General features: G+C 42.6%; 1 protein-coding gene across 6 annotated transcripts in view; it reads left to right on the top strand.

The window, feature by feature from the left end:
• The first annotated feature begins 640 nt into the window (after positions 1-640).
• The window catches only part of LOC128880929 (protein bicaudal C), a 33,105-nt gene continuing 19,385 nt past the window's right edge, over positions 641-14,360 (top strand). The window contains exons 1-3 of one of the 6 annotated variants that reach the window (XM_054131495.1): positions 641-819; positions 3,963-4,231; positions 6,049-6,092. In XM_054131495.1, coding sequence (XP_053987470.1) covers positions 4,012-4,231; positions 6,049-6,092 — 264 coding nt within the window. In that variant the 5' untranslated portion in view covers positions 641-819; positions 3,963-4,011. Of the gene's footprint in view, positions 820-3,244; positions 3,516-3,962; positions 4,232-6,048; positions 6,093-13,269; positions 13,976-14,360 lie in introns of those variants that run through there. The other 5 variants (XM_054131497.1, XM_054131496.1, XM_054131494.1 and 2 more) reach the window with 5 other exon arrangements.

The raw sequence follows: 14,360 nt of genomic DNA, 5'->3' as shown, positions 1-14,360 counted from the left end.
AACGCTTTTCTGATCTTGATCTCTAGAATGTCCGTATTTTGTAAACGTGCTGGATATCATATTCGTATCTTTGAGTTTCTCGAAGATTAATTTACCAAGACACGTGCAAACAATTGAGTAATGCAAAGTATCCAGAGACTGTCCACAATGTTTCCAGGTTGATCATTTTATAACACAGATATAAGGAACAGTTAGTATATTGACATAGACGCACTACTAATATTAATATGTGTTTATTCTAGAATATTTTTTATTTGTATCTATTTTCAAGGATCGTCATACTCCATAAATTTATCAACGAAATAGAGATATGCAAAATTTAATTCGAGTGGTAGCTAAGAAGTTAAGTCAGCGTATAGAAATTTATAACTTCTTGCTCCTGAAGAAGTAAATTATTCTTTACTTATCTCATACTTCTGAAGTTTCTCCTTCTATTTCCTATGAAATATCTCTTCCCACTGTTTATCTTTCGCTCGCCATTCGAAACGTTGATCCACACAGACAGGAATTTCACCTAACTCTGGAAGCAGCCAGTCGAGTCGTTGGAATCGGCGTTAATCGGTAGGGATCGTTGGTAATTATTGCCGGAAACAGAGACGACGAAGATCGACGGGAAGACCGAGATTGCTCTCCTTGGAGCAGTATCTCGCGATCGTGTCGAGGTAACAGTTGCCGGAAGCAGGTGGCAAAGGATCGTACCCGGTGCCACGTCGCTTCCTCGTTGTTCACCTCGTCGTCTTCGTCTTCGTCTTCTCTATCATTTGTTAAACATACGCTATCACGCCCCGTCGAGGATTCCGTCGTCGGACTCACTCCAAGGTTTGTACGCTCGTTTCCGTTCGATCTTTGCTTATTCGTCTCCTACGCGTTGCAACTGGAAACCGCGCTTTGACTTTCTTGTGGCTAGCTGGCAGCCTCGCGTAGCCCTGGATTTAATTTATTTACTTCTCTAGAACGTTCGAATCGCGCCCAGAGTCGGTGGAAAGTGTTACTTCGAACGGTAAACAATAAATTGTCGACTTTATTTGAAATGGATAGGAAAGTAAAATTGTTTATCCGTTGCGTAAGAATTGAAAATACTATGTACGAGTAGCGTACTATTTGTGGAGAAATGAGAGGAAAATAGTGGAGTTTTATTTTGAAGAAGTTCGTTTTAATTTCCAACAGATGCTCCAATGCTGTTTGGATTTACCATTTCTGGCGATCCTACTCGCATTAGACTGGAGAAAGTTAGGGCGTCTCGTAAACAAGGTTTTAACAAAGAATTTAAGTTCATTTCGTGGGGTATAGTTAAACGTTTACTTTGTCCATTTAGAGTTTTGACTAAATAGGTTAAGGAAGATAATATTCTTCGTATTCCCAAATGTACAGAGCTCGTCCAACGTGCGTCATATTTCATGCGATAGATATCTCAGAAATGCTCTAGATAGAAGAAGGCAAAAATAAAGTGTTCCAAGTGCGAAAAGATACTTATACTCATTGTCAGATGTCCATCTCAGTGAGAAAATGTGATTAGACTGGACAGTGAAGTTCAACGTTAAATCCTTGATCATTTCGAAGCCTCGAATAGCATTAACAGACGCCAGAGGAACAATATTTACTGAACAAATGAATATTATCGAATACTTGTAACGAGAGTATCTAATTAAATCGCATTCATCGATGTCGATGGAAAATTTATTCAGTTGATATGTCATTTTATAAGCCCATGAATATCAGATTACATTATCAAGGCGTCCAACCGAGTGATTATTTTAAACACAAATAGAAACCGAGAACTCGTTCGCATAAAGGATAAATATCAATGGACCGAGAACCTTGATGAACACCGGAAATTACTGAAATGGGTCTCCAGTACCACTTTTTGACAATTAGTACGTGATTAGCGAGATAATTTTGGTGGAATGTCACTTCCGTATTAAAATATGATGATCGACGGTGGTAGAGGCTTTCCTAAAATCGGTAGAAACTGCTAGAAGTCAGTGACCATTGTCGACTTTCGCAAGATTAGTACTAACATCGTTTAGGGACGTGTGTTGGTCGTTGGAGACGCTTTTGGATGCTAAAGCAGACTTCGCAACAAACATGGTAGCATTAGATTAAAAAATGGAGCCAGTTGTGCTAAATCCTAGTGTTTAGTCAATTGTATCGATACAGTAGACTCTCGATCATCGCACTAGAACCTTGATAGTTGCGTTGACATATGGAGGGTCGCTACACGATAAGGAAAGACTGGGATAGTAGTGGGGATATGCATTGCAGAGCTCCTATTCGGTGTGCGTATCTCGATAATTGCACTTAGGATACTTTTTTCCTGCATCTCGCGAAGGATTAACCCTTTGCATTCGAATGTCTCTTCCGAGGGGACATCGTAAATCCAGGCAAACTTTAAAATTTGTAAAAGTGTATGATTCCTTGAAGGTTTTTATTTAAATATCACGAAAAATCAAATAAAAATATGATACGTGTATTAAGGTACATGTAACAAACATGAGCTTGTGTTACATGGAAAAAGTATGTGTGAATAGAATTTGTATAGAAAAGTAATATGTGGGAACGTATATTGTACGGCACGTTGCATTTTGTTAAGATAAACAAGGAAGCCGAATATTGCAACTTAAAAGATCTATCAATGGATACCTATGACTGTTTCACACATTATCACGTATTAGAATAGTATAAAATTTAGATTTTTTGCAAAAATATGTTCCTCAATGTCTAAAGATTCATATAACCTCTAGTATCATTATAGTAAATGACATGCTTATAAGTTACATTACGTAATACGACGTGATTCCTGTTTGCACATTCTGTAACGAAATAGCTCCGAGTGCATAGGGTTAACCCTGAAAAAGTCCGTGTAGGAGTGTCGGTGTCCTCCAGTTCGATCTATAGTCTCTGGAACCGCTTACCCTGAAACTTGCTCGCGATGAACTCGTCGCGAATCGTCGATGCACCTCTATTAAACTCTCCCTACCCTGGAACAGGCGATTTTTAACGTAGCGCGTCGTTCCTCGGGCACGAGCGTTGGCCGACGTTAGCGAATGCATTGTTTCCTCGCGCGGAAACGGTGGACACGATATGAGTCACGTACGCGTACTGGTGTACACGCGCTTACTCCGAGCAAAAACAATTTTTTGCACGCGTTCGATGGCAGAGGTGTCGGTCTAGGAGCGCGACGAGGTGCGATCGGAGCGAGAGAGGCGATAGGAAAGGCAGAGGACAGACGAGGTTTGTCGACTCGGTTGGGGGGTAAGAAAAACGCCGGTCGGGTAAATCGTCGACGGGCATCGACGCTCCGATTGGCTGGCCGAGCCTCTTCTCCGAAATTCGCCACGAATTCCGAGAAATCGGCAGTGTGGCGCTACGCTCACCGGCATCCCCGTCTCTGTCTGTTTGCGCGCTCGTTGCCGAGAACCGACCGTCTGTGTCCAGTCGCCACTTCCGTGCGTCGCGGCACCGCAGGTGGAAACAGGACACGAAGAACACCCGATTCTGAGGGAGAGGAAAGCAAGGTACGCCAGTGCCGGGGTAAACGTGATACCGCGTTGGTCACCGACTAGAAAGTAATCGTGGCCCAACTGCACGGACGATTTCCGCGAAGCCATCGCGGTGATTACTTTGCAGTCGTAATCGTGGCAAACGCGACACCCGACGACTCACCCGACGCTGGGGGTAAAGGGAGATGCCTCAAGTTCGCACCCCCGTCGAGTCGCGATTTTCTTACCCCCTTCTAAACACTCTTAAACTCTGTATCTTCCGAATTGTAGAAACTGTAAAGTTGTTTTGCCTCTAGAGGGTACACGAGGCACCGCATGGGCAACGTTCCAAAGTCGTTTGTTTACCATGGTCCCCGATTTCTTAACTCGAATTTCGTTAAATCGGGAAATCGTCGCGTGGACGACCCTATCGTTCGTTTGCGTAATCGATTAACGAACCTCTGGTTCACGCGTGTTTCGCAGAGGATCGAGACCGATCGGGGTAGCGTGGCTGCCGAGGAATCTGGACGAGATGAGACCCAACGAGGTGATACAAAACGAGAGAAGAGCGACGGAGACGATGTCCGAGACGTCCGAGGGCACCGCGGCGACCAGCATCTCCGGGAAATCGGGGTCCGAGAGCCGCGAGGAGCTGCGGGACATCGCGGCTGTGCTGGGAATCGTTAATCCGGACGATCTGCACCAGGAGAGATTTCGCGTTGATCGGCACAAATTGGAACAGATGATGTTAGGTGAGCCTATCACGCGCGATAAACAGATACGCGTTCCCATCAGGGCCGAATCAAGCCACGGGGCTTTAGGGGCCTCCGCCGAACGGACGGCCTTCGGGAGATCAATTTCAAGCAATTAGTTTTGAATTCGACCCGCGAATACAAACACGAAACACTGGCTTCTGGTATTTACATCCGTGTCGTAAACAAGGGAATTCGTTGGTTCTCCGAACGTTGAGGCAGCACCAGGAATTTACTTGTGTTCAACGATGAAGTAGACCGCGGGGTTTATGCACTTACGTTTGTATGCTGATTAGGGGAAAGTATCCAAAATTTGTGCAGATACGTTTATCGGGAAACAATATGGCAATATTAGTATACTCGTGATACACGATGGCACACTCGATCGTTGCCCAAACGTTGAAACAGCCCCACGAATTTACTTGTATTTAACGATGAATCCAATTGTAGCGTTTATGCACTTACGATTGTATGCTACCGAGGATAAATCACAAATCAATACAGTACACAAATCAATACTGGTACTTATAATATTACATAATATATATAATAATAATAATATATTAAGGAGACCAGAAAGTAATGTCGTTTCGGCGAATGTTTACTTGTTTATCATTTATCAGCTCATTGTATACCAATTGATTTTTATCTATCAGGTATTGAAAATTTGCACACCAGATTGCAAAAAGTTGTTCATAACGGGAGTGATTACATAATTGGTTAAAAATAAAAACTTGTTATAAATTTATTTCTTTGAGTTTAATGCAAAAGAAACGGCATTACTTTCTGGTCCCCCTAATACTAATATTCATGATATAATACAAGTTAATATCAATACTATACATGCCTTCGGCATGAGTTTAGCGTATGACTACTTTGCGATCTACCGTATTTTAATTTCTACACACATTCTCCCAGATAGATCATCACAGTAACGTTAATCTCATCGACAACTTTAATTTCTCATACTATCTGTAACAAATGTATACTTTTTTTTTTAACCTTCTTCTTGTACAAATGAGTTAAATTTTTCTTTCCCCCAAAAATATTATCGGGGGCTCATCGGTGCCTAATTCGATCCTGGATCGTAGCCCGTCGAGATTTCTCCTCGAAATTCGACCTCTCGCGCGCGTATCTATGTTTCGAGCATGGATCGCTTCGGGCGCCACGCGGAACGTCGCGCTACGATTTAAATAGATTATCTGTTTGTAAACGGGATTACAAGGACTTGTCAGATGCTATGCTGGCCGCGATCGTAACGTTTATTTTGATCGAGATTCGCGCGTCGTATTCACGCTCGAATTTCGATATTGCGCCGAAAAACAGCTCGAGGAACTCTTGCAATCAAAAACAGGGATGGACAAAATTTTATTCGCGTGATGCATGGCGAATGAAAGCATGTAATGACACCAAGACGTTCTATCGATTTATAGGCAAGATAAATGTATAGCTAATAAAAGAATAGGCGAACATTGTCCACCCCAGATATTTTCGCTTATAAGTTTATCAGATGTGAAATTCGAATCTTCGATTCGTGCTTCATGAATAAATAAAAGTGCACGTCAAGAGTAGCGTGTTTGACTTTGTCGTGCATCGACATACATTCACTGCCTATATTCTAATTTTTATTTTTTGAGAACCAGTTTAACGTACCCGAGGTTACTTCTTTTTGATTTATGTATTGTAGGTAGTATCGTATTAAACGCTCCGTCGTCCACGCGTACGATCCTCCAACAAAGGAATGTATTGAAAAAGAAATGAAAAAAAAAGGACGAGAGTTCGTTGTACCCTAACCGTAAACTTTTCTTTGTTTACAGGTGATAATGCCGTACCGAAGACAGCGGACACGTTTTTTCATAACGTAAGTTGCGTTTCATCGTCCTTTGTAACTCTTCTAACGCGATGACAATGAGTGTGAGTCCTCCGCTCGAATCTCCGCCAATTTCGACGAGTTTCTCTCGATCCGATACTAACCCTTCGAACCTTTGACTGCGAGACGATTTTTGCTGGAAATTCTAAGGGGCACATCTTATAGAGAATAATAAAACGAAACTCTTTTATATTTACTGTTTATTCATCTGACGTTTAGTTTTGAAAATAAAAATTAAAAATCGAATTATCGAAATTCTTTCGTAGTAAGAATCAAAAAGCCGAAAATCCATTGTTTATTAATATTTAATCGCAAACGAGTAATTGTCAGTTAACGATGCTTTTCATTTTTAATTTTCATTTTTGAAACTGTATGTCGAATGAATAAATTGTGCATACCAAGAAAATTGATTTGGCGAATTTAAACAATCTTCAGAGTCTAACTTTCGAGGTCGGATCTATACACCTTTCGCAGTCAAAGGGTCGAATGTACTTTATCGCCAAAAACGAGATAATTGATAATCGAAACGTCTTCTCGCAGCTGCGTCGCGAATTTGATAAGAATACAAGCTGGTGGTCCATCGATTTCGATCCGTTCGATATTCCTTCGACCAAAAATCGATCGAATCGACCATACGCCAGCGTTGTTGACTCGTATCACTGCTCGATATTTTCTTGGTCGACGAAAACACGCGCCAGCATCGATAACTCGTGTCATAGCGCCGCTCGCGTCCCTCCTTCTTATGATTAATTTATTAATGGTTGGATAATGCGATTGCGCAATTCCCTGCTGGGCGTAACGACAGGCAAAATTAAGTAACGCGATATAAACATTGCTCTAGTTACAATTTTCATCGAATTCGAGTAACGAATAATAAAATTTGAAGAAGCCATCGGTTAAACTCTCGATCAGGCTGAAGGAAACCTGTTGAATCGCGACCTCTAGTTCCTTTAATCTAAAGATTTACTTTCAGTAGATAAAAACTGATTTTTATCTCGTATGAGTTTCATTATGTTGCTCGAATGCAATCGATCCGACGACACGGTAAGCCTCTCGACCTCGCGATTATGCGATGCCGAGCGAAGGCTGTTTTCGCGCGACTTCCCAGCCCGTGGGATCACTCGATAATTCATCTGGCCCGCTACCGACGCGTTTATTTATTCGCTCGATTAATTCGTTTCATTTACAAACACGATGAGCCCTGTTGTGCAACTTTGGTATACAGACAACTCGGGACAATTCGCGTATACAACCGCAATTCAATCAGTGCTCCGTTAAAAAAAAAGTACGAGAAGAAGTCCACGGTCCCGATCAAGGCTGACGGATTGCGGATTCCGTAAATCCTCTATTGCACAATGTCCGCGATAGGGAACTCGTTAAAAATAATTTTACAAACATTTTTGTTTCCGAATGTTCCGGGCGTGTCGACGATGACATTTTATTTGATTATTGGACGAAATTTTATTAACCACCGATACGATACCATCGATAAGAGCAACGTTTACTCGATAAACATGGATCATGCAAAGTCATGTTTCCTTATTGAAACATCTAACAACCTCGCAGGCTGAGGTTATTTGTTATTCGTTTTACTCGTTAATTGACTCGTGATGTATAGGTAACCAAGAAATAATTTTTTTTTCGAGATACGATAGAAAATCTATGCAATAGAGGAGCGGAATCGATGAAGTCGTGTGGTCCCTTAATTATTTCGTTTTCGAGCCAATTTGTTGTCTGTGGGGATTGATCTACGTGTAGGAACAACCAAGTACGCGTCGTAGAGCACGTAGTCGAATGCAACGGGCCGAGCGCGTTCGCCAACGAGTTCGAAGGCAACGTTCGCGCTTATCCTTATCGTTGACACGTTGCGTAAAAGGGGGCCTGGAAATACACCGCTCGATTATTTATAGACCGGGTTTACTCGCAACTTCGCGCTACATGCTCGATTCTGTTCCCCTCGCTCCTCCTGCTAGCGTTAAAAAACATTTGCGCTCCATACGCGAGACGTTGCCGATCGGTTAATTAACTAGAACAAGTATTCGTTAATACAAGCATCGGTGAAATTGCTATTACTTACCTGAGACTTCGATACGTTTCCTTCTATCAGAAATACTTCGAGTGTCGAATTGCCTTCAACTTGAACCATTTTTTTTTACTTTATTTCGTACCATTTAACTAAATAATCGTCGAATTGTCAAGGATTATTGCTAACTACCTGAAATTTCGATACGTCTCGATACCTCCTATCGAAAGTACCCCGGTTGCCAAGTTGCTATCGATTTGTACCGATGCCTCGATCTTGTTTCATCCAGTTCAAGTAACCGTTCTAGGTAAACCCGTTAACGTGACTCATTTATCGTTAAGAATTAATTCATTACTGCAATTATATTAACTCCGATATTTCTTACCCGCCAACGATTCACGTCGCTATCGTGTTTTCTATATTTGCGATTAAAACAAGCCGCGGCTATCGTAAACGGAAACGCAAGGAAAGTCAAAATTACGAGCTCATTTACAGCTCTGTTTAAGCGTGAATGTATCACAGGTGTAACTTGAATTGCCATGCAGTACACATACAGGACGTGCGCGAATCGAATGCGCTGTGGGTCGATCGTGAAAACGTAATCGTATCAGTCCCATCGCTGGCGATAACAATGTTTCCCCGAGCACTTTAAAAACAACTGCTAACTCATTCTCGCGTTTACGAAGGCGACGCGTGTTCGTGTTTGCTCGTATGACGCGGCAATATTGTGTTTCCATCTTTAACGTCGCATTACGAGAAAGTACCTTGGTACAGGACTCTGCGGTGATCGAACTTTCACGTTCACCTGCGCGTTGTGTTCCCTTTTGATGTCGAATGTCGACCTCACGATTCTTTGGATGTTGATGCATTTGGAAAATCCGCGACGATTTTTAAGGGGACATTTTGTAGAGAAATTTTAAATTGACGAAAATGCGTTATATTTACCTGTATTCTCGTTCGCTAGGCGTAGTTTTGCCGAGAATGAGGATGAAGTGAAAATTATGGTAATGATTTCATATACAATGATTTGATTGTATAAACATTATAGAAAATCAGGTAGAGATTATTATTCGAAGTGGAGATACTCAAAATTAATATTATATATTTAGTCGGACAACGAGTTGCCAATTAACACTGAAACAATAATATATTCCACCATTTTAAGTAGGTATAGGCGGTGGTTTTAGTGTAAAAAGTGACGTGAAATACAGCGTATTTCGAGACCTTCACGGCGATACATCGTTCGCATAAATAAGATAAACGTAATCGGTTGGAAGCGTCGTGGAAGACTAATGCTACAAAGAAAGAACAAACCCGTGGACCATCTTAATAATTCCTCGCCATTGTTTACGCGGTCCATGACAGGTTTACAGAGCCGCCAAGGGAGGAATCCGCTTAGCTTCGCTTTCCAAAACGATCCGAGGTTCCCCCGCGATATATTTTCGACACGGTCGCGAGGGCTAGTGTTCGCGGTCTTCCCGAAATACCGTTTTACACGCGACACGTAATTTTAGCGAAAGTCACTGGACCTCGAGCTCGATTTATCCCCACTGCCAACGCTGCCAACTTTTCCGGATCCTCGGCGAGCCGAGCGTTTCGCTCTCGCGAGGAAAACTGGAATTCAAGCTCGATCGGGACGTTTCGCAGAACCGATGGTTTCCACAGAGACGGTTAACGGTACGCAAATCGTCGAAGGCTAATCCAAAGAGAATCCTCGCTGAAGGATCCTTACTCCTCGTACCCGAGTCGAATGGTTGCCAATGATGGCGTCGACCTCGGCCGAGAGGCCGATACGATGCGAATTGTTGATACTCGGGCAACTCGGAGCCTCTGGTAGTTGCTATCGAGCTTGTACATCGACGCTTTTGGAACGAATACCGAACGAGCGTCTATGTTACTGTAAACGTATCAGAAGTGGGAAACGCGATTTTAATCAATATAGATGATAGAAACTTTGAGTAATTGCAAGGTGTACTAGGTAATAACTAAACTGTGGATGTTCATGGGATATTTAAACGACTCACGAAGAATTTATTAACGTTTTGCGAATCGTGGATCGACGAATAGATTGCAACGTATCTCGGATTTAGGGAAATCCGAAGTCGGTAAAAAGATTGTACAGTTTCACGTGGAATGACCTGATTCGATTACATTTCGTTTCCTACCTTCGATACATTTACGATAGTATCGATGCTCGGTTTATACGGTATCGGTAGCTGTATTCGTTGTAAATGTATCACTATCGAAGATCGATATTAAGTACACGCTCTATGTAATCGATACGCATTAATACTTTCGCGCAGCTATCAACGCGGCTTTATATAAAGTGATACTTTAACATCTGTTATCGATATCATCGATGCGATTCCGTTACCAACCATCCTCCTCAAAACGCGAAACACGTGATGATTTCACGTTGTCGCCGGGCAAAAACGTTGGCCACGTTTCTCAACGTTTACGCTCTTTCAGAGCACGCGATACACAGACCTAATTGTCCATTTTCATCGTGCTCATACTTTACAATTTTCTGCGTTTCTCCCGTTAGAGCCTCGAGGTCTTCAGAATCTCTATGACCACGAGCTTTTGGGAAGTCGAATGAATTCGCGGAAACACGCCTTAATGGCAACAAGAAATCGGACGTCTGGATTTTCCTCGGGCAAATCGGCTCGGCGTCGTGACATTTATGGTATTACCTGCTCGCAAATTTCCCTTCCGTGCGCTATTCCAGGTAGCGTTCCGTACGAACACGGTCTACAGCTAAAATTTGCACTCCTGCCCCCGGTTTTCCTTGTTCGAGATGAATACAGATAGTCCAGCCGGCGAAGGAAATATACCAGAACTAATTCCGATAGTTTTGAAACGTGTTCTGCATAAATGTGCACCGTGTATCTTGTTTATGAATACATAAATACTCTCTAACTTTATCTTCTAGAGACGCTAGCGTAAACGAATGGAGAACGGTCACGAGTTTCTGTTTTTACATCGGTAATTATCGATACTATCGAAATTACTTATATAGTTTCACTGTAATTCGAATTGCAAAATATAATCACGCCATACTTGACTCCCGGCCATTTTGGCAGTTCTGTTTCGCGTTCGAAATTACCCTGGTGACTTCAAACTTGTTTGATATATAGAGGATGTTTATGCAAATTCACATTTTCACAGGTACAAAGAAAGAATTGCAATTTATATGAAAGCAATACGTATATTATAGTTGATATTTTATATATTTTTGGATTGTTTTGGATTTCCGTACATTTTCCTATATTTTCACTTGCCATAAATGCATAAACATGTAACGGTATAGACGAGAATAACATGTACACCACAGAATATGCATTACAAAATTCATACCTGACTGTTTGCAATCAGCAGGTAGTACGGATACTTTCGTGACTCACCGCGTATACCTACCTCCGAATCAATGGGAATTAGATCCGTTATTCCAGAAAATTGGTTGCAACCGGGCTGAGCTAAGATACCTTTTGTGAATTTCGGAGACCCCTCGGTTCGTCAGTCCGCTTTGGCCGCGTCAAACGTTCGCTTGCTCGTCGCTTGGGACCAGGGGTTGCTCGATCAATGTTTTCAAATAAAACCGAATTTTTTCAACCTGGAGGACTTTTCAATACCAACGCAAAAATATAAAATTAACAGTTTCTAGAGTTCTATAGTCATTTCTCTTTATTCTAATAAATTTATCGCGTGTAACCAGTGGCACTCTGTTATTATTACTGTTTACAGCGCTATCACGATAACCTCATCAATTCTCGAGATTTTTATTTTATTTACATCGTCAAGTCCTGCAGGATTTGACAAAATTCACCTTTGGGGGGCCTAAGTGAACTACCCCTGCTTGAGACGTCCCTTTCGGTCGGAGGAATCGGTACGAGTAAATCTGGACAATCGCGGGCCGCACCTGTCCGAGAGGGAGTGCAAGTTCCGCAGCTGGGACGCGCGAAAGAACTACCTGTTCGTCCACCACGGTCTTTAAATCGTCCAGCAGCGTCGGGTTTGCTCAAGGTGAGGCGGAAACGAGAGAGAGATTGTCTCCATCGGGCGGAGTCTAGGTCAGCGTTTCCCAAACTGTCTTCCGCACGATGTACACGAGCTTTACATGAAACAATTGCGATCAATAGTTTGGAACAAGTGAGATAAAACAAAAATAAATTTCGCATATCTGAGGGGTAGGATATCACCTGTGGCGGGGCTTTGAAAGACCCTATACATCGCACGTACATTTAGGAAAAGTACAGGTAGCACTGTACTGATGGCATCAACGATTTGGTAGATCTCTTTTGTAAATAGTTTCCAACAACGTGCGATCTCTGGCTCTCTTCTCGATACTCATACATAAATTCTTTTGTCGACACCAGAACTGCCAAGCCGTTCAATTTGGACGTCTTTTTGAAATTACTAGATTGTTAACAACATTTTTGCTGACTTTTTGAATAGGGAACTATTATAGTTGTATGCTAATCGGGTGTTTGTTCATCTACTCTTTATTTTCATAGATAGTCGTGCGAATAAGAGCGATGGGACGATCGTAGGTTGTTCAGTGTTGACGATTATGTAAGATCTTGACTTTTACTTTGATGCCTGTCATTAGAGATCGAGTAATGTATTCCTGAAGAGGATTTTTGCTTCTTCAATTGAATTTCTGATGGAAACTTTGTAATAGGAAACTATTACAATTACACGCTGATCAATTGCTACATCTACTCCTTATTCTCAAAGCGCATCCGTTGTTTCAATGTTGACAACTGTATAAGATCTTGACCTTTGCTTTGGTGTCTATCATTATAGACTAGATAATTCACCCTTGACGTTGATTTTCACTACCCTAATTGAGTTTTATCGTTCAACCAATGGAGAAATGATCAATCCACGTGTTTAATTTTGAAAAGCGAATAACCAAGACGGAATGCACACTTTCCGCGAATACATTGCGAGATTAAAATTGTTCCGTGACTAAAGAAAATTGGGAAACGCTGGTCTAGGTTATTCGTCGGCATTCGCGTGGCCGGTGGTTCCTGGGGAGGGTTGGTGGAAGCAGGAGACGGTGGGAAGGAGACGAACGAAGTCGTAACAGCCAGCGAGTGGGAGGCGGTTCACCGAGCCGTCCCGTTACATTATCTGCTGTTAGTCAGTCAGTCGTGCCAGCGATCCCGACGCGGTGAAAACGAGAGACACGGCGCACCCGTTCGAAGATCGTTTCTTTCGAGAGATTCGCCGGGTCACGGTGGAGAACGTCGAAAATCTTCTACTTCCTCGCGTCGTCGCGAGCAGTCGCTGTAATCCATAGTTACTCGATCTATAATAAGAAAAAAGTGTGAATCGCGAAGCAAAGGTGCGAAAAGTGTGCGCGAAAGTTTGCTCCGATCTAGAAGACGGACCAGAACTGAACGCAACTCGACTCCACTTCCGAGTCGAGCAGTGTTTCGAGCGAAAGGATCTTGGATACGTTTCGTGGCAAAATCTGCAAGGAAACCCGTCGATCATCGATCGTTGATCGTTCAGTCGTGATGAAGTGAGCGGACAACCGCGCCGGGATGTTCCGCGGGTCTCGATAGAGTCGAGTGAAAGTAAATCACCGGGAGCTGTCTCCTCTCGTTCGAGTCCTTTCCACCCTGGTCCGAAAAGATCGCAGTCACCATGTCCGGCCGTTTCTCTGCCAACCAGGATACTTAAACCGTGACCGCGAAGAAAGCGCAAAATCCGTCGCGCGATTCCTGTACGCTGCCGTCTCGATCGTTCGTTTTGCCTCATTTGCGACCTCATCGACGAATCGGCCGATTTTCCAGCGAATCGAGGCTCGAACGAGACGCACCAGTTGACAACGATGACCGTGGTAACATCGTGCGATTCGGCATGTTCGCGATGACGCGTAGACGATCGCGTCAACTTTACGAAAATCGCTGAAAATCGGTTGGAAGGGATCGTTGCTTTCTGGGTTGAACCGGAGTCGATGTACTACAAGTACTCTGAACGATATTTCACATTATTTTCGCAAAAATATGGTAGTTCGTACAGAAAGTGTGAACCGTTCTCCTAACAGAAGGTCACTCTTCTTCTGGTTGTAATTGGCAAGGTTCAGCAAAATAAACATTTTCAGAACTTGAAACATGGAAATCGATCAAAATTTGTGGGTTTCCGTGATTCATGCCTCGATTACGAGTGTTTTAAACGCGAGTACGAATTAAAAGCAGAGTAGTTCTGGAGATATATCGCGCGAT

Source organism: Hylaeus volcanicus, chromosome 8, assembly GCF_026283585.1.
Source record: "Hylaeus volcanicus isolate JK05 chromosome 8, UHH_iyHylVolc1.0_haploid, whole genome shotgun sequence".
NCBI classification, from domain to species: Eukaryota; Metazoa; Arthropoda; class Insecta; order Hymenoptera; family Colletidae; genus Hylaeus; species Hylaeus volcanicus.
The sequence above is the reverse complement of the archived record's forward strand: the minus strand, read 5'-3'. Positions and strand labels throughout refer to the sequence as shown.